This window comes from Salmo salar, chromosome ssa03 (assembly GCF_905237065.1).
Source record: "Salmo salar chromosome ssa03, Ssal_v3.1, whole genome shotgun sequence".
Classification (NCBI taxonomy): domain Eukaryota; kingdom Metazoa; phylum Chordata; class Actinopteri; order Salmoniformes; family Salmonidae; genus Salmo; species Salmo salar.
This window is the reverse complement of record NC_059444.1, coordinates 52,228,586-52,255,638: the sequence shown is the minus strand read 5'-3', so window position 1 is coordinate 52,255,638 and position 27,053 is coordinate 52,228,586. Positions and strand designations below refer to the sequence as shown.

At 44.4% G+C, this 27,053-nt stretch overlaps 1 protein-coding gene across 4 annotated transcripts in view; it reads right to left on the bottom strand.

The window, feature by feature from the left end:
• LOC106600760 (potassium voltage-gated channel subfamily C member 1) overlaps window positions 1-27,053 on the bottom strand; it is an 88,510-nt gene that overhangs the window by 27,843 nt on the left and 33,614 nt on the right. For 2 of the 4 annotated variants that reach the window (XM_014192375.2, XM_014192369.2), the window contains exons 2-3: window positions 19,106-20,066; window positions 6,822-7,025 (exon numbers count right to left, since the gene is read on the bottom strand). In XM_014192375.2, the coding sequence (XP_014047850.1) occupies window positions 6,822-7,025; window positions 19,106-20,066 (1,165 nt within the window). Of the gene's footprint in view, window positions 1-694; window positions 716-3,807; window positions 4,011-6,821; window positions 7,026-19,105; window positions 20,067-27,053 lie in introns of those variants that run through there. The other 2 variants (XM_014192368.2, XM_045714918.1) reach the window with 2 other exon arrangements.

Here is a 27,053-nt window from a genome sequence, read left to right as displayed (position 1 = left end):
ACGATAGCTTGACATCTTGAGTCAATGCCACTCGTATAGGGACATTTGTGGTGGATGGGGATTAGGGAGCAGGCATAGATATGATCCAGAGTCAGTCTTGGTTTAGGGTTGTAAAGGAGAATGGAGAGGACTTAGGTCCAACGGACTGACACTGGACCAGCAAATAGGGCCTGGGCTCCCCCCTGGTACTGTGATGAAACAATGTTCTGGTCACCTCAGAGTGGAGGTCAGTTCCGGAAAAGAGAGAGAAGTAACCAGCTTTCACTTCAAGAAATGAACCAGTACACACCAGTGGCCTTTACTCTGCTACCAGTTTATATAGACACAAACATGTTCACACTGATTTGGTCCAATCATCTGTATTTAAGTGCGTCACAGTTTTTTCTTCTCTCAGAATTCTCCAATTGTTATACAGTACCTTGGATTTGTGTATTGTTTGTGTGACTGTTTGTACACTGCTAAACAGGACAGTTGTAAATGTGTCTCTGAGTAAGGAGAGTGGAGACCGTAACAGAGGAAAGAGCCACAGGAGCGAAAGGAGGACACGGCAACACAAAACAAAAACGACACCAAAAACAACGGGAGCACAAAGGAAAACACAGGACACAACAACCGACAGACGGACGGAAAGAGACTGGGGAGAGGACAGCGACAAACAGACAAGTGTAACACAGAGCAACAAGAGCCGACATACAAACGCATGACACGACACAACCTGAGGAGGGAGACAACAACAACAGACACGTCAGAAGACATGGCCCCCCTCACAACCCCACCCCCACCCCTCTCCATGGTGGTCCTAACCACACACACACACACACACACACACACACACACACACACACACACACAGCAGAGAACAGAGGGCTAGCATCGCAGCCGACACAAACACACAGATATACACCGCAAACACACACACCTTCGCACGCACACAGTGCTAGCCGACGGACAGAGGGACATCCACAGCCAAACACTCGTACCGTAGCTCACTCACTCACACACACACACACACACTCCCAATCAGAATCTTGTGTTATGTTGGTAACGTTGCGAAGTGGCTTAATTGGTCAAATGGGTCATGAAGGGTTCAGTTTACGGTGTGTAACAGGGCTCTAAGACGGGGGGGGTCGAGGGGTAGGCTACAAGTACATGTGGTGGGAAATCCTGTGTGTTGTGTGTGTGGAGGAGTAGAGTTCTGAGAGGGTGAATTTGAGTGGAGGCTGAGATTGCAGACGAGGTCTTAGGGAGGGAGGGAAGGAAGGAAGGAAGGAAGGAAGGAAGGAAGGAAGGAAGGAAGGAAGGAAGGAAGGAAGGAAGGAAGGAAGGAAGGAAGGAAGGAAGGAAGGGAGGGAGGGAGGGAGGGATGAGGTGGCCATCATATCGCTCACATCACATTACATAACGCCATTTAGCCTCCCATCGCACAATTAAGCCCAGCTCCCCCTCTCTTTCTTCCTCTCTCTCTCTCATCCTCTCTTTCTCCCTCCCTTTCTCCCTCTATTGGATCCAATGAGTCATGTAGGTCTAATCGACCCCATTCGCTCAGGGCACATTATCTCACCCCTCAGTGGAAAACGGTTCTGGCGTTTTGGTGGCGAGAGAGCAAAGAGAAGGTCGAGTAAGAGAGAGAGGGAATAGAGAGAGGGGGGAGAGAGAGAGAGACAGAGGACTACACTGGTCTGCAGGGACTGAGAGGGGGTTTGGGGTCATCAAGAGAGCAGAAAAGGAGGTTAAAGGTTGTGCGTCTGTCTGTCTGTCTGTCTGTGTGTGTCTGTGTGCGTGTCTGTAATGTAAGGTTAAGTGCAGAAGTTGAACTGAATGAAATTGACCAAAGGCTAAGCCATAGTTGTGGCGAACTGTGTTAAATGTGGGGGGATGTAAACACATACATTTCCAAACATACATTAACGTACAGTGCCCTCCTGAATTACTGTCACCCTCGGTAAATCCGAAGAGAAAAAGACAGCGAAAAAATGTCATTGTTGTTTATCAGCTTGATCTTGAACTCAAAATATCATATGACTCTGACCTTTAATTGAGTTATAATTGTAAAAAAAATATATAATAATTGGCACCCAAAGAAATTCTTATGAACAAAATATATTTCGATTAATATTTTACATTTTTTTTACTTCATCTGACTATTTGGGAAGTCTTAAGTGGTCCATCTATGACTTCCTATTTCACTGGGGTATAAATATGAGGTGACACACTGGCTAAACTCCCTTAGTCATCCATCAACATGGGAAAGGCCAGAGAACACACAAATGAAATGAGATAAAAGGTTGTTGACCTTCACAAACCAGGCAATGGCTATAAAAAAAGATAGCTATGAGCCTGAAAATACCCATCTCCACTATTAGGGAAATAATTAAGAAATGTAAAACGACTGAAGCTGTGATAATCCTGCCTGGAAGAGGACGCAAGTTGATTTCCCCCCCCACACACAGTGAGAAGGATGGTTCAAGAGGCAAAAGAAAATCTCCAAGGATCACAGTTGGAGAATTGCCAAAGTTGGTTACAACTTGGGGTCACCAACTCTCCAAAACTACAATTAAACACCCCCTCCATGCCAACAAGTTATTTGGAAGGGTTGCCACCTCTGCTGTCACCAAACCCCAAACGTAAGTGCCTGGAGTTTGCTAAATGTGATTGGAACCAGGTTCTATGGTCTGATGAGACTAAAATAGAGCTTTTTGGCAACAAACACCAAAGGTGGGTTTGGTGTAAAAAGAGCCATGGTCATGCAGAAAATAACCTAATACCCACTGTGAAGTATGATGGTGGATCTGTGATGTTGTGGGGCTGTTTAACTTCCAAAGGCCCTGGGAACCTTGTTAGGATACATGGTATCATGGACTCCATCAAGCACCAGGAGATTTTAGGCCAAAATCTGTCTGCCTCTACCAGGAGGATAAAACTGGGTCATCCAGCTGGACAATGATCCCAAGCATACCTCTGAATCCATACTAAAATGGTTCACTGACCATAGAATCAAGCTTTTGCAATGGCCATCCCAGTCCCCTGACCTAAACCCCATTGAAAACCTGTGGGATGAGCTGAAGAGGAGAGTCCACAAGCGAGGACCAAGGACTCTGAAGGATCGGGAGAGTTTCTGTATGGAGGAATGGTCTGAAATCCCTTCCTATGTGTTCTACCACCTCATCAAACATCATAGAAGACGACTCGGAGCTGTTATCTTGGCAAAGGGAGGGTGCACAAAGCACTAAATGCAGGGGTGCCAATAACTGTGACATGAATGTTTTTGAATAAAAAAAATTTATTTCTTGATGACAAATGTTTTTCTATGAATCATTTTAACTCAATTAAAGGTCAGATTCATATGATATTTTGAGTGTAAGATCAAGCTGATAAACAACAATTACATATTTTCACTGACTTTTTTTTGTTCAAACAGTGTTGACCTAGGGTGTCAATAATTCAGGAGGGCAATGTATGCACACACACACACAAACAGATGCACATATACACGAACACACACACGAACACACACATACGCACGCACGCACACATACGCACGCACGCGCATGCACGCACACACACGCACACACACACACACGAACACACATACATTTACCCTCCCAACCTACACTTAGGACCATATTCCACCATGAAAATGTTGAACCAAACTTTAAAGCTTTACTGTAACAAGCAATTAACTGTCATGCATTCTTAAACATACAACCTTTCAAGTGTGTGTGTGGGGGGGGGGTACCATGTTACTTCATGTGTGTGTGCTTTGATGTGGTTTGTGTGCGTTTGTGTGTGCATGTGCGTGTGTGTGTGGATGCACGCTTGCCATGTCACTGTGGGTTTGCTCATTGTGCGTTCAACCAAACTTCTGTATGTGTCTTTTGTGTTACCTCTGTATCGCTATGGTTTGATCCAGGAGGAGGCGGAGTTTGCATTGAGGTCCTGCTGTAGCAGAGGCCCCTCCGGCTTGAACCACTCCTCTCCTGGGGGGGATGCCGGGCTGGCCGCTGCAGCGTCTGGTGTTTGTTGTGAGGGGTTGTGTTGGAGTGGGGTTTGTAGAGTAGTGTATTTGGGATCGGGGACGCCAGGGGCAGGCCGGGCGGGGGGGGGGTTCGTTTTAGGTTGAGGTGGCGGTTCAAAATGGCGGGTGGAAGGGGTTGGATTGTTGGAGGTAGAACCATGGGGATGTCAGGTGAAAGAGGAAGCAGGTGAATGGTACAAGGTAAATGAAAAAGAGCATGCATGTCCATTGAGAAAGCATGGAGAAATGGAGGGGAGGAGGAGAGGAGGGGAGAGGAGGATGAATGGATGGGTGGTGCGATAGCAAGCCGACAGGGTGTGGAGAGGAGAGAGACAAAGAGGAAGAAAGCATGACCAATAAATGAGAGCCAGAATGAGAGCCACAATATAGATATATCCATAGAAAGATAGATAGATACACTACATGACCAAAAGTATGTGGACACCTGCTCCTCGTCCTTATAGGCATTAATATGGAGTTGGTCCCCCCCATTTGCTGCTCTAACAGCCTCCACTCTTCTGGGAAGGCTTTCCACTAGATGTTGGAACATTGCTGCGGGGACTTGCTTCCATTCAGCCACAAGAGCATTAGTGAGGTCGAGCACTGATGCTGGGCGATTAGGCCTGGGTCGCAGCCGGCGTTCCAATTCATCCCAAAGGTGTTCGATGGGGTTGAGGTTAGGGCTCTCTGCAGGCCAGTCAAGTTCTTCCACACCGATCTCGACAAACCATTTCTGAATGGACCTCGCTTTGTGCATTGTCATGCTGAAACAGGAAAGGGCCTTCCCCAAACTGTTGACACAAAGTTGGAAGCACAGAATCATCTAGAATGTCATAGTATGCTGTAGCGTTAAGATTTCCCTTTACTTGAATGAAGGGGCCTAGCCCAAACCATGAAAAACAGCCCCAGACCATTATTCCTTCTCCACCAGACTTTACAGTTGGCACTAAGCATTCGGGCAGGTAGCGTTCTCTGTCAGATGGTGAAGCGTGATTCATCACTCAAGAGAACGCGTTTCCACTGCTCCAGAGTCCAATGATGCCTAGGTTTACACCACTCCAGCCGACGCTCGGCATTGGCATGGTGATCTTAGGTTTGTGTGCGGCTGCTCGGCCATGAAAAACCCATTTCATGAAGCTCCAGATGAACAGTTATTGTGCTGATGTTGCTTCCAGAGGCAGTTTGGAACTCTGTAGTGAGCGTTGAAACTGAGGACAGATGATTTTTACGTGCTATGCTCTTCAGCACTCTGCGGTCCCGTTCTGTGAGCTTGTGTGGCCTGCCACTTGCTCCTAGACGTTTCCACTTCACAATAACAGCACTTACAGTTGACCGGGCAGCTCTAGCAGGGCAGAAATTTGACGAACTGACTTGTTGGAAAGGTGGCATCCTATGACGGTGCCACGTTGAAAGTCACTGAGCTCTTCAGTAAGGCCATTCTACTGCCAATGTTTGTCTATGGAGATTGCATGACTGTGTGCTCGATTGTATACACCTGTCAGCAATGCGTGTGGCTTAAATAGCCAAATCCACTCATTTGAAGGGGTGTCCACATACTTTTGTGTAGATAGTGTAGATAGATAGATAGATAGACAGATAGACAGATAGACAGATAGAATGACTACAGGCAGTAGAAGACAGATTGACAGCCAGATGCAGTGTGATAGCTATTCAGTCAGCAATCGTACTGTACAGATCTCGTTTCAGAACAGGCTGTGAAAATGTGCATTAAAGCGGAAGAAAGAAAAACCAGAGCCTAAACCGGTGGGTTGAAATAGAGTACGTGTAAGTGCCTGTATGTCGAAAAACAATATGATTAATAATAGAATAATAATATATGCCATTTAGCAGATGTTTTTATCCAAAGTGACATACCGTCATGTGTGCATTCATTTTACGTATGGGTGGTGGGACCCACTATACTGGCGTTGCAAGCGCCGAGCTCAACCAACTGAGCTCCAATGGACCACTATTGATATGTACTGATATTGTATTGATATGTACCAAACTCTGGCAATAATACCTATATGTTATTTTACAACTCCAGCGTCCAAAACGGGAATGGAAAGCACCGCAGCACATTTAGATGTACAGTACTAGACGTGGGGTGCCAATGTAATTGAATACAGCATGTGGGAACTGGGCCAACAAAATATCAATCCATTGATATTTTACTTATGCCATAATGTGGCATAGCCCAGTTCATATAGGAAGGTCTGGAGAGTGAAACAGCTCAAAACAGCCTGTGGATATTGTGGATGGGGTCTGTGACTGTCAGTCAAAATGATTGGTTATGAGGAATATGAGGAGGGGGAGGGGTTAGGGGAGAGGAGAGGAGAGGAGGTAGGGAACTACCTGGTGTTTCCGTAGTGTGTAGTGTGTGTGTATATATGCATGTATGTGTGAATTGGAAGTCAAATTCTTCCAAGAGCTACACTTGATTACGTTTGCCTGGTACGATGAACCCAATAGAATAGTTACAAAAGCAAACCCAAAGCTGAATCAAACGCACCTCAAATACTGTTGAGTTTAATGAAAGTATTTGACCTAAGGTACTTGAACCAGCTCTGAAGTGTATAGTTCTGTACGTGTGTGTGTGTGTGTGTGTGTGTGTGTGTGTGTGTGTGTGTGTGTGTGTGTGTGTGTGTGTGTGTGTGTGTGTGTGTGTGTGTGTGGGAGTGTCATGAGCACACAGTGAGTGTTGAGCTGCTGAGTGTCGAGCTACTGAACCCTTGGGTATGGCGGAGCGCTGCCCCTGACTCTGACCCCGGCTCTGACCCCGGCCCTGACCCTGACCCGGGCGTACCTTTCCTCACGTTGCCGTCTGTAGCACGGAACTCTCCGGTACTGAGGAGGAAGCAGGCGCGGTCATGGGGATAGCGCTCACGGCTCCCGCCGGTGCCCAGACCCCCAGTAGCAGGACTCCTCTCCTCCCCAAGCACCATGTCTATGGTGGGGCAGTCCTCGTTAGCCAGGGCTGCGTTGGCTGCGTCACCATTCTGCTTGGAATCTGGAGGGGAGAGGGGTAGGGGGAAAAAGATAGGGGAGGGATGGGTTGGAGGGAGAAGACAAGTAGGCATGTAAGAAGAGGTAAGGAGAGTCGACAGAGAAGGGTGAGGAGGTGGGAGAGAGGGGTGGAGGGAAGAAGAGGTAGGGAGGGTTGACAAGAAGGGTGAGGAGTTGGGAGAGGGGGAGAAATAAGTAGGGAGGAAGAAAGAAAAGGTGGATAGGTGAGGTGTAAGGAATGGGGGAAGGAGAAGGGTGGGAGAAAGAAAAAAGGAGAGGTAAAAGTATGGAGAGGAGGAATAGAAATATGTGGAGGGCAAGAGAGAGATGAAGTGAAGAGGAGGTAGAAAGAGGAGAAGTGGAGGAGGAAGAATGTGTAAGAAGAGGGGGATAAATGGAGAGGCGAGAAGGCAGAGAAAGAAACAAGTAGCAGGAAAAGGGGGGGATGGAGAAAGGTATGACAATTAGGTTTAAGGTGAGATAATAAGAACAAGGAAGTAGAGAAGGACACGAATGAAGAAGGGAAAAATAGAGGAGGGTGACGTGTGAGAACGAGAGAGGGGAGGAAGACAAAGGGTGAAATGAATAGAAGAGAGGATGAGATGGTTAAAAGCAAGAGTGCGGATGTACGCGGTGAAGACGGCGAGGCGAGAAGAAGGAAAGGAGGCAAAGAGAGGGGAGAAAAGAACATTAGTGTCCTGTGATGTGACCGAAACACTGCAGTGGAGGAGAGGAGGCAAGAGCCCAGCCTCACCAGCTCCACACACACTGAGCTGAGCATCATTACATCAACACACACACTGCAAAAGAGAGAGGGCAGGACAGCGAGAGAAAGAGAGGAGGGAGGAAGAGCAAGAGAAAGAGAGGGGGAACTGAGAGATGCTATAGAGTGTAGATATGCACATACATGCGTACTCGTACACACAGTACACACACACACAGTAAACACACACACAGTACACACACACACTCACGGTGAGATGCTGCGGGGTAACTTGTGCTTATAGCTTCCGACACAGCTGTCAAATCTAATTTGACGTGAGTTACTGCTCAACAATTTACAGAAATAACCCAGAGGGCCAAACCTCACAACGACACACAGAGAGACGCAGAGAGACAGCGGGGGAGGGGGGGGATTGTAGGGGGCAGAGAGACTGAGAGAAAGGAACAGAGATTGCAGAGAGTAAAGAGAGCAGGAGAGAGAGGGAGTGTGAGAGAAAGAGAGAGAGACATTCAGTAAATAGCATATTACAGAGAGAGGGAAAAGTGGTGAGAGAGGGAGCGTGTACAGTATATGTCATTGAGTGTGTGTGTGTGTGTGTGTGAGAGTGCGTGCGTGCAGATGTCTGTGAGCATGTGTGTGTGTTCAAACAGGCGTATAACACGATGCTGTAGCAACACCTGGTAGTGGAGCCAGGGGGCGTCGGAACATTAAGAGGTCAAAGATTCATTAAAGTAAGAGGCTTCATGAAGATCACTCACTGTACCGACTACTAAACTGAAGTACGAAGATCACTATACAGTCTGTCCCTCCTTACCTCTTCTTACCTCCCTCCCTCTTTGCCCCTCTTCACCACTTTCTCTCCCCGACTGCCGCTTCTTCCCCTTCCTCCCTCTCGTGTCCAAATAGCTACAGGTTTGAACACTGTGTTATTCTGGATGAATCTGTAAATATCTGTTTTATACTACCTGTTTATACTTGCATTATTTATCAAAAGGATACAGCCACGCACCAGTTGACAGCATATTAGAAAAAAGAAAAGGCCATCTTTAATCTTCCTTGATGCTGTTGTTTTTGGTGGCAGGTTTAGTACTTCTGACTCAAAACAATACTAAAGCAACATGTCAGGCAATATTGTTCATTGTAAATATGGTATTGGCAGTGACCCTGGAACTGACCCTGTATAGAGCTTACTTACTTTCTCGTGTTCTCATTCCTATTCGCTCATTTTCAGCTGTTGTCGAACACACGTGGGTGTGAAAAGATTATTCTCTCTCTCTCAGTATGCAGAGAATTCTACTAGAAAACAAGCCTGAATCACTGTGACATCAGGCATTTCATGTATAATGGGTTTTTGGAAATATCACAGTATAAAAAAACTGAACTTTTTCACATAATCAAAAAGGCCTACTATTTAGGACGGCCATAGACTTCAGGCCGGTTTCCCAGACACAGATTAAGTTAAATCCTAGACTATTACTTGTTTTTATTTAACCTTTATTTAAGACCTGGCAAGAAGGCAAAACAGGGAAATAGCAGCGTGTACATAGAATATTACAGAAAAATACTAAATACACACAAAAGACAAAGTGCCACAAGTTAAAGACACAATTGAAGATTACAAACAACTGCAGCCATCACAAACAGTGTTGTCGATCAGAGTGTTAAAACAGGCAAGGACACTAACTCCCCTAACTCTAAAATCTTCTGAAGCATGTTCCAGGATGAAAGGGCATTATGGGAAAAAGATTGTTTCCCCCATCTCATCTCAGTTCTAGCCCTAGGAACAGACAAGGACAGCAGCGACAGTGAACAAAGACTGTATTGAGTGACTGATCTGGTAGGTTAGGAACAGAGATACAAAGGGAGTTGTCCCATCAATGCTTTGTACACAAAAGTGTAGCAGTGCTTTAGCCTCCTAGGGGAGAAAGCGGTCCATTGCACCACAGCATACAGATCACAGTGAGTGATCCAGCATTTGCAGTAAACCTTAAAGCACCATGATACACTGTGTCCAGAGTTTAAGGTACTTGTTGAGGTCTGCATATAGACAACGTCACCATAATCCAGCACTGATTAAAAAAAGGTGCTTTGAACAAGACCCTTTCTAAATAACGGCAGTGGTTAGAGAGTTGGGCCGGTAACCGAAAGGTTGCTGGGTCGAATCCCCGAGCTGACAAGGTAAAGATCTGTCATTCTGAACAAGGCAGTTAACTCACTAAATTGTTTAACTTGGGTCAAACGTTTCGGGTAGTCTTCCACAAGCTTCCCACAATAAGTTAGGTGAATTTTGGCCCATTCCTCCTGACAGAGCTGGTGTAACTGAGTCAGGTTTGTAGGCCTCCTTGCTCGCACAAGCTTTTTCAATTCTGCCCACAAATTTTCTATAGGATTGAGGTCAGGGCTTTGTGATGGCCACTCCAATACCTTGACTTTGTTGTCCTTAAGCCATTTGCCACAACTTTGGAAGTATGCTTGGGGTCATTGTCGAATTTGGAAGACCCATTTGCAACCAAGCTTTAACTTCCTGACTGATGTCTTGAGATGTATATCCACATATCCACATAATTTTCCTTCCTCATGAAGCCATCTATATTGTGAAGTGCATCAATCCCTCCTGCAGCAAAGCACCCCCACAACATGATGCTGCCACCCCCGTGCTTCACGGTTGGGATGGTGTTCTTCGGCTTGCAAGCCTCCCCCTTTTTCTTCCAAACATAACGATGGTCATTATGGCCAAACAGCTCTATTTTTGTTTCATCAGACCAGAGGACATTTCTCCAAAAAGTACGATCTTTGTCCCCATGTGCAGTTGCAAACCGTAGTCTGGCCTTTTTTAATGGAGGTTTTGGAGCAGTGGCTTCTCCTTGCTGAGCGGCCTTTCAGGTTATGTCGATATAGGACTCGTTTTACTGTGGATATAAATACTTTTGTACCTGTTTTCTCCAGCATCTTCACAAGGTCATTTGCTGTTGTTCTGGGATCGATTTGCACTTTTCGCACCAAAGTACATTCATCTCTAGGAGACAGAATTCATCTCCTTCCTGAGCGGTATGACGGCTGCGTGGTCCCATGGTGTTTATACTTGCGTACTATTGTTTGTACAGATGAACGTGGTACCTTCAGGCGTTTGGAAATTGCTCTCAAGGATGAACCAGACTTGTGGAGGTCTACAAAAAATGTTCTGAGGTATTTGCTGATTTCTTTTGATTTTCCCATGATGTCAAGCAAAGAGGCACTGAGTTTGAAGGTAGGCCTTGAAATACATCCACAGGTACACCTCTAATTGACTCAAATGATGTCAATTAGCCTATCAGAAGCTTCTAACGCCATGACATCATTTTCTGGAATTTTCCCAGCTGTTTAAAGGCACAGTCAACTTAGTGTATGTAAACTTCTGACCCACTGGAATTCAGATACAGTGAATTATAAGTGAAATAATCTGTCTGTAAACAATTGTTGAAAAATAACTTGTCATGCACAAAGTAGATGTCCTATCCGACTTGCCAAAACTATAGTTTGTTAACAAGAAATGTGTGGAGTGGTTGAAAAATGAGCTTCAATGACTCTAACCTAAGTGAATGTAAACTTCCGACGTCAACTGTGTGTGTATATATATATATATAAAACATTGAGCAAGATTTGTTCCTAAAATAGAAAGCCAACTTCAGTTTCTTGGTCAAGTTATCAATGTGCTGTTTAAAATGCAGCTTTTCATCTAACCAGATCCATAGATACTTATAGGAGGTGCCCCTACCAATTTACTGGCCTTTATAGTTCAAATCTGCAAGTCACTCCATCTGTTCACTTTCAGGGAAGAGAAAACCATACATTTTGTTTTCCTTGCATTAAGCACAAGTTTCAATTGGAAAAGCTCAAACTAAGTCCTGAAAAGCCTTCTCAATATTACATGCGCTAGAATAAATAATTGTGTCATCAGCATACAGATGGAGATTTGCAGAAATCAACAGTGTTCCCTATTTCATGTATATACCGTGTAAAAAGGATCAGACCTAAAATTGATCCCTGGGGAACTCCTTTTGTAAGCCTTGTAAACTCAGATGTCACACCCTCCCGAGCTACACACTGTGTTCTGTCAGAAAGGTAATTCTGGAACCAATCCAATGCATCAACACTTAAACCAACCTTTTTCAGTCTATACAGGGCATGTTCAACAGTGCCCAAGGCCTTCGATAAGTCAATCAAAAGTGAAACGCAGTGATTTGCTTGTCCTGAGCATCTAGAATATCACCTACAACCTTAATTACTGCAATAACTGTACTATGCTTGGCTCTAAAACCCGACTGGAATTGAGATAAAACTGAGATATTATAAAGAAAGTCTTTCGACTGCGAGTTCACGAGGTTTTCCAAAGCATTTGCCAGTGCAGACAGTTTAGATATGAGACGATAGTTATCCAACTGGGATGGACCTCCACCCTTATGTAAAGGCGTGACGTAGGCTGCTTTCCAGACGTAGGCTGCAGGAACGCCTGCTCACAGAACGACGTAACATTTTGTTGGTACTATGAACCGAGGGGGCACTTTTTGGTGTCTTTAATGCAAGCAAGTACACAATGATCACTTAAATCATTAGGGAAAATACCAACGGCCGAGTATTTATGGGGATTGTTAATAACATCAATAAGTGTTGACTTAAGAGATGTCTTTTGGATTGAGTCTTGTGACTGCATTTATAATTTGAGTAAAATTCAGTGTATTTCACGGTCCTCTTATTCATCCAAACACAGGCGTTTGGAGATAACCAGTCCCAGTTTAAAGGACCATTTCATTTCCCCCCCAACCACACATCAGTTCAGCCAGAGAATCCAGGGATTCTACTTTTGCAGATGGAGGTCTATAACATCCTATTAAATCTAAGTTCACAGCTTTCGATAACTGCAGTTTCAATGATAAAAACTCAAACTGTTTTGGTTTAGATAAAGACCTTAGTTCAGTAACCACATATCTGTCTAATATAGATGGCTATACGTCCCCCCTTACTTCGTCAGTCACATCGATAAACATTATAACCATCCAAGCCTTGAGACTGATTTGGAACAGATTTCTTAAGCCAGGTCTCAGACAGAATTAAGACATCTGGGTCAGCAGTGTGAACCTAGACTTTTATCATGTCAATTTTAGGCATTAGGCTCCTCACATTAATATGCATCAGTCCCAACCCTGATCTAGTTTTAAAATCATTTGGAGTGGGAAGTTCATCCATAGCCAATGGGCCTGGGTTTGGATGAATGTTTCCTGATCCATAGCCAATGGGCCTGGGTTTGGATGAATGTTTCCTGATCCATAGCCAATGGGCCTGGGTTTGGATGAATGTTTCCTGATCCATAGCCAATGGGCCTGGGTTTGGATGAATGTTTCCTGATCCATAGCCAATGGGCCTGGGTTTGGATGAATGTTTCCTGATCCATAGCCAATGGGCCTGGGTTTGGATGAATGTTTCCTGATCCATAGCCAATGGGCCTGGGTTTGGATGAATGTTTCCTGATCCATAGCCAATGGGCCTGGGTTTGGATGAATGTTTCCTGATCCATAGCCAATGGGCCTGGGTTTGGATGAATGTTTCCTGATCCATAGCCAATGGGCCTGGGTTTGGATGAATGTTTCCTGATCCATTGCCAATGGGCCTGGGTTTGGATGAATGTTTCCTGATCCATAGCCAATGGGCCTGGGTTTGGATGAATGTTTCCTGATCCATAGCCAATGGCCCTGTGTTTGGATGAATGTTTCCTGACACCAAAAGCAGAAGAATAATAAAATACCTTGATTTGTTTCTTCCTAAAATCTCTCTGCACTTTGATGATTTCAAATAATCCAAACTACAGTCATCTGATACAACAAACAGTTTTTAGCCAGACCAAACCCTGTAGATGGAAATGTTTTATGAACATGTCACAGTAGGAGTCAAATGGTAACAAAATGGGATCCCTCTGAAAGATAAAAGCTGCTATACCATCAGTTAAAGTAGAGTTTAGCGGTATCTCTGGGTTAGGGAGATGAGATTGCAGTCTGAATGATCAAAAACAATAAGCCATAACCCATGTAGGCAGCAAATAAAACCATTTGTACAAAAATACCCATTTTAACCACTGAATCCAACAGTTCACTAAAATAAAAATAAAACAAAGTAAAATATGCTGAGTCAGTCTTCTGAAACCTTAAATGCCATAAAAATGCTGTAGGCTACAGGTCTAGTAGCGTTAGAAACCAAGTGGGCGCCGGCGCGTTCGTGCCTTGGTTACTGTGACGACCCTTCCACTCTGTCTGCCGTATTCTTTCTCTTTGCTCTTGTTTTCCTTATTAGGATTTCGGTGGGCGGAGCCGGGAGGGTCGTCAGCGAAATGGGACACACCTGGGCCCGGGTGTGTCCCAGGATAAATACACCTCTTCCCCATTCATTGAAGAGGCTCTCTCCATGCAGACACACTGTTTGATTTTGGTTGTGGCATTTTTGTGGCCGGCTTGCTTTGGCATCTTTCAACACTCCTCATTATCACATCTATACACGAGACCACTCACTTACACTACTGATTACTGACTATAAACACACCATTGTTTATTTGCATATACAGTTGAAGTCAGAATTTTACATACACTTAGGTCGGAGTCATTAAAACTTGTTTTTCAACCACTCCACAAATTTCTTCTTAACAAACTATAGTTTCAGCAAGTCGGTCAGGACATCTACTTTGTGCATGACAAGTAATTTTTCCCCCAAAAAATTTGACAGATTATTTCACTGTATCTGAATTCCAGTGGGTCAGAAATGAACATACACTAAGTTTAAACAGCTTGGAAAATTCCAGAAAATTATGTCATGGCTTTAGAAGCTTCTGATAGGCTAATTGACATCATTTGAGTCAATTAGAGGTGTGCCTGTGGATGTATTTCAAGGCCTACCTTCAAACTCAGTGCCTCTTTGCTTGACATCATGGGAAAATCAAAAGAAATCAGCCAAGACCTCAAGAAAAAAAATTGTAGACCTCCACAAGTCTGGTTCATCCTTGGGAGCAATTTCCAAACGCCTGAAGGTACCACGTTCATCTGTACAAACAATAGTACGCAAGTATAAACACCATGGGACCACGCAGCCGTCATACCGCTCAGGAAGGAGACCCGTTCTGTCTACTAGAGATGAATGTACTTTGGTGCGAAAAGTGCAAATCAATCCCAGAACAACAGCAAAGGACCTTGTGAAGACGCTGGAGGAAACAGGTACAAAAGTATATCCACAGTAAAACGAGTCCTATATCGACATAACCTGAAAGGCCGCTCAGCAGGGAAGAAGCCACTGCTCCAAAGGCTCCATAAAAAAGCCAGACTACGGTTTGCAACTGCACATGGGGACAAGGATCGTACTTTTGGGAGAAATGTCCTCTGGTCTGATGAAACAAAAATAGAACTGTTTGGCCATAATGACCATCGTTATGTTTGAAGGAGAAAAGGGGAGGCTTGCAAGCCGAAGAACACCATCCCAACCGTGAAACACGGGGTGGCAGCATCATGTTGTGGGGGTGCTTTGCTGCAGGAGGGACTGGTGCACTAAACAAAATAGATGGCATCATGAGGAATTGAAATTATTTGGATATATTGAAGCAACATCTCAAGACATCAGTCAGGAAGTTAAAGCTTGGGTCTTCCAAATGGACAATGACCCCAAGCATACTTCCAAAGTTGTGGCAAAATAGCTTAAGGACAACAAAGTCAAGGTATTGGAGTGGCCATCACAAAGCCCTGACCTCAATCCTATAGAAAATTTGTGGGCAGAACTGAAAAAGCTTGTGCGAGCAAGGAGGCCTACAAACCTGACTCAGTTACACCAGCTCTGTCAGGAGGAACGGGCCAAAATTCACCCAACTTATTGTGGAAGGATACCCAAAAAGTTTTGACCCAAGTTAAACAATTTAAAGGCAATGCTACCAAATACTAATTGAGTGTACATAAACTTATGACCCACTGGGAATGTGATGAAAGAAATAAAAGCAGAAATAAATCACTCTCTCAACTATTATTCTGACATTTCACATTCTTAAAATAAAGTGGTGATCCTAACTGACCTAAGACAGTGAATTTTTACTAGGACTAAATGTCAGGAATTGTGAAAAACAGAGTTTACATGTATTTGGCTAAGGTGTATGTAAACTTCCGACTTCAACTGTAGGTTACCTCAGTTAATAAATATATTTTTGTTATTCCTTATCTCCACGTTGTATCCCTTTTTGTTATGGGCTTCGAGCCGGTTCGTGACAGTTACATGCTGACCACACCGCACGAGTCACAAAATAAATTTAAACATACATGTTATTCAATCATTGCACCCACACTGCTCGCGCACGTCAATGACAGTCTGCGCAGCCAGGCGCTAAAATAGAACTTGGTTCTATTTGTGACACTTGATGCGCTACAAGTCCTGCCTCTCCCATCTCCTCATTGGTTTTTAGGAGTATATACCCACGTGGGTAATCGAAAGATGAACTGAGGTCCACACTCCAGCCCAGTTGGTGGTGGTAATGTACCTTAAAGTTGGTTACCAACCGCCATATAAAGTCCAAAAAACAAGAAGCCTGAAGGAGAGTTTGTGTGTTTGGACAAATTTGCTAGCAAAAGCAAGCTTAATGCTTTTCGACCTGTCCCCAAATTAATATAGTTGGATCAGAGTTCGTTTTGATATTTCAACCTGCGTGTCCTGATCGCGTCTGGTGTGGGTGGACAAAAATCAACATGCACGCGAGCGGTCTGGTCAGCATTTTACAATGCTAGCGGGTTCAACAGCTGCTGCCGGAATGTGCTGACAGGGATTTCACCCAGTGTGTGGATATGGTCAATGCGTTCAGTCGCCTTGCAGTAGGCTACCGCACAGTGAGGCAGCAGTGAGCCCAGTAGACCAGCCAATCACCGGTGGCGAGTCCACCCAGCAGGTATATCCTGGGCTAGGAAGCCCAGCGCATCTAGACGTTATGTCACAGCGTTGATACCGACCTCCGGCTTCCACCACACAGCACAGCGAGGCTGGAAAGGAGTCAGAAGACTCCGGTAGACTGCCGGAAAACAGATGAAAAACCTGACCGTCGTATGTATCCTCTCTCGGCTTTCATGTAGAAACCGGGAGATGTCACTGCTTGGTTAACTAGCGATTTTAACACGTTGATTGCTTTGATCCTGTAGGATTTTAGATTTTGCCACTTGTTTGACGACAACTCTCTAAGTAATAAAAACTTGTAACACTTGACACAAACAAAGTGTGACAACACGCTTAGCGACGCTGCCCTGCCGCCATCTTGATTGTACAAATGGAAAGTGTTGGTACCATGCCTTACGAGCTGAAATAAAAGATCCCAGGACTAAACTGCATGTTCAATAGAAATTCTTAATTTAAATAGTTTTTTTAGTCTAGGACTAGGCTTAATCTGTTTCCCGGAAACTGACCCTACAACTTTCAAACAGACTGAGCCTAGATGGAGTAAAAGAAAGCAAAACAGAAAAACTGCGATTGAAATGTAGATAAGAAATCAGGGTCAAAACCTCTCTGCTCTTATCGTATTTGTTACGTTTTGTAGCAACCTCTTCTCCGCACCAATCCTCTCTCCTCTCCCTTATTTAGATTTTAGTCATTTAGCAGACTTACAGTAGTGAGTGCATACATTTTCATATTTTTTGGTACTGGTCCCCCGTGGGAATTGAACCCACAATCCTAGCGTTGCAAGCAGCCATGCTCTACCAACTGAGCTACACAGGACTACTAGCTGCGCTACACTTGTCTCCTGGGCTGTAAGCTGTGCTGACAGAAGGAGCTCTTTCGGCTGTGTGAACTCACCAGCTGATCGGGACTGGCATGTATGTATACACACACACACACACACACACACAAAGTCTATTTATTACTAGTGTGTGTGTGGGGGGGGGGGGGCTAGTGCAAGAGGGAAATAGGCCTATATGATGTACAAATGTAAGTGTGTGTGTGTGCAGTGTTTCCCCTATATTCATTTAGCAGCAGTGGCCCACCGCTGCTACATTTCTGCCACCACTACAAAAAATGTGATGTGATATTTTATATATAAGATGCGCTTTTAAATGGATAGTCATTGGCTCAAGGATTGGAAGTCTATGGGAACACAGTGTGTGTGTGTGTGTGTGTGTGTGTCCGCACAAGTGCGTGTTTTAGGGATAGGTAATATGAAGCAATGTCTGTGTTCGAGTACTCTCATGAAAACAAAATGTACTGTACTGGCATGTCTGCGTTAAACATGGCTGAAGGCAAAAAAAAGCTTGTGGTATGCCATCGGTTGTTACAATGACTGGTTGTTCTGATACACAACTTTAACATTCACTGCCCTTGACATACTCACATCTGACAGACATGTTGTCAGCGCTTTTAAATGTAACCTGCTAAATAGTTTCATTTGAACATTTTTGAGTACTTAATATTTAATTGAGTACAAACACAGATTCCAGTACTTGAGTACTCGTGCCCATCCCTAGTGTGTGTGTGTGTGCACATGTGTGTGTCAGGCTCTGAGTAGCCTACATGTGTAAATTGAGGGGCCCTCTCTAATGCCATTTTACATGCTTCTCAACTTCTCTCTTGTCATAACTAATCCTTCTCTCAATCCACCCCCCCCAACCCTCCACCCATCAACACCCCGCTCTACTCTTCAAGTTTAATTGCTTTTCTGTCCACTGTCAAACAGCGTTTTGACAGGCCAATCTTCCCAACCAAATATTTATAAACGTTAAAGCCGACGTGTTGAGAGCTCCCCAGCAGAGAGAGAAGGATGGAGGGCTGGCTGGGGGGGGTTAGATTATGGGATCACCCTGCTCAATACAGAGTTACGGTGTCTATCTGACTTCATCAGCTTGTGTGTGTGTGGCCTCAGCTTCCCTATTTAACATGGTTACAGATCCACTTCATTTCTCCCCACACTCTCTAATCGGGTTAACTCTACATACTGGAGAGGGATGGAAACACACACACACACACACCACATACCCACACATGCGGTCATGGTAGAAAGGGAGGATTGTGATGGTTGGGAACCATAATCTGACAGAGTGCTATTTAATACTGTTCCAGTACCTTAACTACAGTACAGTGATTCAGACATGGGTTATATGTTTTGGTACATTGGGTTAGTTATATGTGACTCAGAGATAAGCCGAGACACCACATCATGTAGAGAGAGTGATCGGGGTAATTTGATCATAATATTGTAATATTAGTGTGAGGGATGCTGCAGGTCACCAGCAGTCAGTCACTCTAGACAGATTCCAAATATACTGCATCCTCACACACACGCCTCTCCTCCCCTTCCTCCATCCCTCACCTCCCTCCCCTGATCTACTCACCTGTCCTGTTGATCTCGATGATCTCCTCCTGGGCCAGAGGGCAGTCCCCTCCCCCCAGGCTGCCTGAGCCCACCATACCCGGCCCGGCGGTGGCCATGGCCAGGGCGTCTGGCTTGCAGTAGTTGGGCGAGCCCGGCATGGTGGGCCGAGGGATGTGCTTGCCCTTCCTCTTGGGCAGCTTCTGCTTGGCCATGGCCAGTGAGTAGTACATGCCAAAGTTGTTGACGATGACGGGCACAGGCATGGCGATGGTCAGCACCCCCGCCAGGGCGCACAGCGCGCCCACCAGCATCCCCGACCACGTCTCGGGGTACATGTCCCCGTAGCCCAGAGTGGTCATGGTGACCACAGCCCACCAGAAGCCAATGGGGATGTTCTTGAAGTTTGTGTGTTTGGCGGCCGTAGGGTCGTCAGGGTCGGCGCCGATGCGCTCAGCGTAGTAGATCATGGTGGCGAAGATGAGCACTCCGAGGGCGAGGAAGATGATGAGGAGGAGGAACTCGTTGGTACTGGCGCGAAGCGTGTGGCCCAGCACCCGCAGGCCCACGAAGTGACGCGTCAACTTGAAGATACGCAGGATCCTGACGAAGCGCACCACTCGCAGGAAGCCCAACACGTCTTTGGCGGCTTTGGAATCCAGACCGCTCAGCGCCACCTCCAGGTAGAAGGGCATGATGGCAATAAAGTCAATGATATTGAGGGTGCTACTGAAGAACTCCTTCTTGCAGGGGCAGAAGATCACGCGCATCATGACCTCAATGGTGAACCAGATGACGCACGTTCCCTCCACATAGGTGAGCCAGCCGTCGGTCACCACCTCGTAGACGATCTCCTGACGCGTCACATTGTCCACCGTCACGTTTTCTGTTTTGTTGTAGATGGTGTTGAAGGCCTCGTGCGTCTCCAAGCAGAAGGTGGTGATGGAGATGAGGATGAACAGAAGGGAGAGGAACGCACAGTACTGGAGGAGAAGAGAGAGGGAAAGAGAGAGAAAGATGGTTAGGTTCACGTTTGTTTACTTAGTTGCCAGTTACAGGATTATGTTTCTTGGGCTCATTGAATTCTCACCGAAGCCTAACCCAAAGGATCACATGGATTTACAGATGAATGTCATTCACATACGGTATCACAGAAAACATGCAGCAACAGAGGTTAACCTAAACTGCAAAAAAAAAAACACCAATGGTTCCCAGTTGCACAAATAGATCTGTTTGACACAGTTTTAGGTCTAACGCCAACAATTACACAGAAACTCTGATGAACTCAACAGGTCAACTGAACAAACCACATAGCAACCATGCAGTTAGGATTGGGGAGTAACGGATTACATGGATTACTAAAAAGAACTCTGACCGCAATTCGTTATGTTACCAGCAAAAATATTGTAATCCGATCACAGATACTTTTGAAAAACTAGATGGTTACTTCTAGGATTACTTTTACATTCAGAAAAGACGTTTGCGCAAAATAGATTTGACACCTTTCTGTTTTTTCAATGACATTCAAATCAGCCTTGGTGAACATTTCTGTTTGTTCCGCCTGAGCGAGTCTGACCACAAGTCAGAGACCAATATGATGGCACACAAAATTAGCTGAAATCACTCAGTTCTGCCTCAAGGACAAGACTCGTAAATGTAAACCTGCTTACGAGGCATTATAAATGTTTGTCTTCTTCTATTACCAATTGAACATTATTGCAGCATAAATCAATGTTAAGAGTTTACATAGCTGGCCATATATGGATGTAGGCTTCTACTACAGATAACAATACAATTAGGCTATATCTTTACATTAAAAAAAAAGACAGACTGTCAGATTTTCTGTCATTCCAATTGATTTAATACTCTTTGATCTTCAAAAAAAAGGAATTGGGCCGAGCTATGGATATATAGATTACCCAAATTGTTTTAACTGAGCTGCTATATTGTAAACATTTATGAAAACAAAAAATGTGCTTTTTGGTCTTCATTTAAGGTTAGGGTTTAGGCATTAGGGTTAGCAGTGTGGTTAAGGCTAGGGTTATTTAAAATTAGCCATTAGGGTTAGCAGTGTGGTTAAGGCTAGGGTTATTTAAGATTAGCCATTAGGGTTAGCCATGTGGGTTAGGTTTAAATTCCGATTTTATGACTTTGTGGCTAAAACGTTCTACATACGCTCTTGAATAATGCAACCAAACCATATTACACTCTTGAAAAATGCTAAAATTCACACGCATGTGCAGACAATTAAAGGCGTTATTTTCTCGTTTGTACACACATTAAATGTAGTTTGCAAGACAATAACACAGCTAGCTAGCTAATACCCCATTCACAGACGGTAACTGCTTTATGAGGTCCGGCGCTTCCTCTAAAAATGAACATGCATCGCTTGTAGTACGGTTTTGGAAACAAAAGTAACGTATACTTCATATCAGCGAGAAATAATAAAAAATAAAAAATAAGTTCAATTACACAGTCATATGTCCATGTTACAGCGCATGTTTACGAAAAACAGACGGAAGAAAGAGTGGAGACTACCTGTGCTAATTATTTATCCGCGTCTCCGAACACCTTGTGTCAACAGAAGCTGGACGCCACAAACGTGTTGTCACTGAACAATACCGTCTGCTGCAACTGTCAAAACCAGTGTGTATTTTTCATTTGTGAAATTATTTTTGATTTGATGTAAGAGTAGAGAGATTTGTTTCTAGAACCGTACCGCAATTGAGATGGGAGTGTTAGCCTGTTTTGGCTTCCAGTGCTGATTCACCTTTAAAAACAACATGTAAGGTCCTTGGCTCCTTAGTAATGTTAGCATATCAAACATGAACGTTCACCCCTCTCATACGAAAATAAAAGTTCATTTTTCTTAATATCATGTAAGTCAACACCGTCGAGCTTCCCTTTTTTTAAAGCTTTTAATATAACAGGTTAAGGCAATATCAGGTGAACACTAAATAAAACGAGTTTAAAATATGAAAATGTCTGTACATTTCAGCTGTTTCAAAAACATTGCTCTGCTATTAGTATTTTAACTATATGCATGTTGGGCTCAAGGATAATTATGTTTACACTCCCCTGTTTAGAGGGGGGCAACTGTAGAACGAGTGTCGCGCTGAGGTTGCATTCCAGACGTGAGAAATACGCAATACTACAGTAATGTCTCTCGAGAATAGATACCTCCTAGAATCTCTCGAAATTCTCGTCAACGAGAATAGACCCATAGCTTTGGCCTATCAGCTGACAGTGAATGTAAATAAACAGTAATTAGCTGAAAGCTAAATTAATGTTCTCTGGTGGGTAGCTATATATATATAGTGAAGGGTGGCTGTGCTGCGTTTTGGGTCATTGCAGTGGTACTGTGGTGTGCATTCAGACCTGTGCTTCTGATAAGAGACGGAAGATAGGTGGCGCCAGACACCATGAACAACAGACCATAAATGAGAGAGAGATGCAGCTAATACAGTATGGGCATTCTGCTGCAATCTCATTGAAGCTGCACTGAGACAGGAAGAGGGAGGGAGAGAGCTAGAGGAAAAGAGAGGCGGAGGTAGAAAACGGTGGAAGATGGGGTTCAAGATGGAGTGTGACTGTACAGTAGAGACAGAGAGTGGTGGAACGAGGAAGAGGGAGATGAAGAGAGCGAGGGAGAGAAAGAGAGAGATGGGGGTTAGTGAGTTACGACGCTGTGGGCAATGCGCGGCCACCCTTAAGAAAACAGAGATGTCATGTTCACTCTCACATAGATAAATGTCTATTGATTGAGCCGGCATGCCTGTTTAAAGCACCAGGCCTTTTCTCCTATCGGCCCCTCTGGATCAATAGTATTTTTAATTAAACCTTTATTTAACTAGGCAAATCAGTTAAGAACAAATTCTTATTTACAATGGCGGCCTACCCCGGCCAAACCCGGACGACGCAGGGCCAATTGTGCGCCGCCCTATGGGACTCCCAATCACGGCCGGATGTGATGCAGCCTGGATTCGAACCAGGAACTCAGATGCAGTGCCTTAGACTGCTGCGCCACTCGGGAGCTCAACAGTATCTGTTCATCTCAGGCGCACGGAACCTCACTCTTTCTCACACAACCAACCTAAACTCAACCCAGCCTAACCCAACCTCAACCCAGCTTCAACTCAACATAACCCAACCTCAACCCAAACTACCTCAACCAAGCCTCAACCTAACCAATCCGCAACCCAGCCTCAACTATCTCTCAGCGATATATTGAATTCCTTTGATTCATTCAAATGTATGTTTTAGCACGATATTCCAAATGCCGGTATTTTTCTATGGGGGTTTATGTCCACTTGTTCTCGTGTTGTCTTTTTTGTCTCACTCCTTCTGCTGTGACTGTGCACCTTCCAAATTACACACAAACACCAAACTCCTCCACCTGCCACTAAGAACAACAAATAGGAAAAATAACTTCTTCCTCTCTGACAACATGCGGTTTCTACTCGCCATTTGCATTTGCGGTTTGGTCCAACAGAATCGCTCATAAGGACAGCAAAACACATTATTTTACTATAATAGAGGAAAACTTTAAAGATGCATTATGCAGAAATCGCTCCGCCATTTCTTGGTTGCTGACATTCTAATAGTTTGCCTAATTTCAGTTTATGTGACAAAACAAGCAAGTATAGTGTAGAGAATCATTGTACCATCTAAACAGCTGTGAAATATATTTTTGATTAATAAAAAATATAGCATTTTAAGCTGTTTGAAGCTGGTGTACAAAACCAAAAGTAAATGATGCAAAAACAAAAACTTAAGAACAAAGTGGACAGGCTGGCATGCTGTTCAAACAGTGGGAAGATGGACAGAATGGTGTGTTCATAATTCAACTGTTCTACCTTGTTAGTTAGCAAATAGATCCACGTTGGCTAGACGTTAAATCTAAAGATTAGCTGGCTACTCACTAGCATGTGGGCTTGTGCTTGAGAGATTGTTTATGAGACCTGTGTTTATGAGACCTGTGTTAATTTTCTATAATGCCTGCAACAACAAGTTGATCATTATTTGTGAATGTGCATTAGGCATGGTTCTGGTAAGAATTTGTAACAAAAAGGGCATTTTCATAGACTGTTAAACTATTTTGATAAAATAATGACATTATTAGTGGGTCTTATTATTGTGGAAGGCCTAAGTAGCCAATGTATACTTTCACAAGCCTTGAATTCATTAAAGTATTGCTCACTGTTTAAAATGCAGTGTGTTTTACCTTTAATTGTACAACAACGCTTATTTAGAGAAAAACGTTTTAAAAATCAAGATATACATTTTGTGAATCGCCCATTAGTTTGATTTTGTTTTTAGGCCATATTGCCTAGCCTCTTTCTCTGCCTCTGCCTCTTTTTTAAATTTCTCTGCCTCTGTCTCTATATGCCTCTCTCTCTGCCACCCAATGAATTCCCTTTATGTAACACGTCATTACAGTCACTTATATACGTGTGTGTGGTGCTGCTGCTGTTTCCCCCTCTGCAGTGTTACCCTCCCCTCTCTGTTCCCTCGCTATCCTCTTCCTCCTCCCCTTTCTTTCTCACAAAAATCCCTCTCTCTCTCTCTCTTTCTCTACTTCTAGATCTTTAGCTCTACCATACCTCCACACTCCTCCTCTGTCTCTCTCTCCCCTTCCCTCTCTCTCCGGTCTATGCAGTAAGCTGCCTGAACGTATCGGGGTCCTTCCAGAGCCCTGGCTGCAGAGTACAGTCGTCTTGCAAAATGCCTGCTCAGATCTCAGTATAGAGAGAAACACGTACATCTGGATAGGGAGCTTGCATTTCATACTACACAAACTTAAAACATACAGGTACACACACACACGCACAACAAAATCCCTCTAATTTCCAAAAATACAAAAACCTACACATGCTCGACCGACATTATGAATATCAAACCAACCCAGCCCAAAATGACAAGTGGCTCCAGTGTATATATACCCTTAATACAGTACATTATATTATAGATGTCTTTGAGGATGCGTCTCAAATAGCAGCAGCCGGGTCAATCTTCTCATAACAGATGAATAAAATAAAAAAACACAGCCCAAATGAGTGGTCTGGATACTCCTGGGAGAACTGCTTAATTCCCCCAGCCTATTAACATGAACTAATTTAACGAGCCCCATCTCATCTCACTGTGGCCTGGAAACGCTGATGATGAGGAGACCCGTTTCCGTGCCGACTAGAGACACCGCCGCCCATCGCCTGTGATGTCACCTGCCTCGCCATCCTAAAGCACTCAAGCTCCACTTTTGGGGACACTTTTTTTTTTCGTCTGTGTGTGCAAATCTAGCTTCTCTTTCCATTGGATCTTTCTCTTTCTGTTGCTTTATTAAACATTTAACGGTTCCCTCCCTTGACATGCATGTTTTATGATAGATGGCGTGAGTATGTGTGTATGTAACCTTGGCTGGAGCAAAATCCTGCCATTCCCCAGGCCCTTGCAGTTACAGGGTGAGATGTTCCCCTCTTCTAGTAGCTCACAGGCTCCTACTATCCTCCTAACCTTGAGTCCATGACTGTGCTGTCAAATCCTTACTTCCTCAGTCCTTGTTTCCTCCATCTTTATTCCCTCAATTCTTCACCTTCCCCTCATTGGAGGAACGGATCGAAGGTCCCGCCCCTCTGACCTCCTCAAATAAGCTTTGAGAGGGAGGCGAAGAACGGACGAAACAATGATAAAGGAAGCAAGGATTTGATGGCTAGTGATATTTTCAGACACAGGATGTAACATGGGTCGTATAAAGGGGACCAAGGCGCGGCGTGTAGAGTGCTCATATTTACTTTAATGATAACACAAACAAAAAACAACAAAACGACAGCCAACAGTTCCATCAGGTACACTTGGCAAAACGGAAAACAACTACCCACAAAAACCAGGAAGAAAAACCCCTACTTAAATATGATCTCCAATTAGAGGCAACGAGGATCAGCTGCCTCCAATTGGAGATCAACCCCAACATAGAAATAGACAAACTAGAATTTAAACATAGAAATAGAAAACATAGAAAACCCAAAACACGCCCTGACCTACTCTACTATAGAAAATGACATCTTACTAGGGTCAGGACGTGACACAGGAGGAGAGTGTGCTGAACGAACCCTGTAGGTTCATTAAGCACATCGCGTCTTAAAGTGCCTGAAAGCTCCCCAGGGAGTCCCTGAGATGATACAGTACGTCTGTGTTCCAAATGGCATCCTATTCTCTACACAGTGCATTACTGTTGACCAGGACTCGTAAGGCTCTGGTCAAAAGTAGTGCACTATGTAGGGGAATAGGGTGCAGGGTCCTGTCAAAGGTAGTGCACTATATAGGGAATATGGTGCCATGTGGGACCCAGTCAGACTAACAACACACCTACTGATGGACAGGCAGACAGCCCTTCTGGTAAAGGTCAAGTCAGAGGGATGGCAAAATCTCTACCTCCACCCTTCTCCTGAAGTGTATGGGTTTTAAAATGGTGGAAACCCCTCCAGCCAATGCTTACACCAATCCAATGCTTTTAAATGCATGCAGGGAAGTGTGCACATGCGCACTTGGGGTGGAGAATGGGGATGCATGGGCCCTGGTTAAAAGTAGTGCACTACATAGGGAACAGGGTTCCATTTCAGACACAGCCCTGGTCTACCTCACCCGGATGTAAACGTGACAGTGCCGAGGGTAGTGCTGGGAGGAGAACACCTAGTAGTGGGTTTTCAGTCACACTGAAGTAATGGGGTTGTCTTCAAGGCTATATTGTTCTGAGCTCTAACACACACACACGCACACACACACACACACGCACACAAGCAGTGAGTCTGTCAGTCAGTCACATACACAGACAGACCCAGAGACACACACAGACAAACGTCTTCTGTTTCCAAATCAGAATACAGAGCACATCTCCATACAGACAGCACACTATGACAGACAGACATATCATCCTATAATATGACTTCCGAAACAGTGCTTTAGTACTAAACACA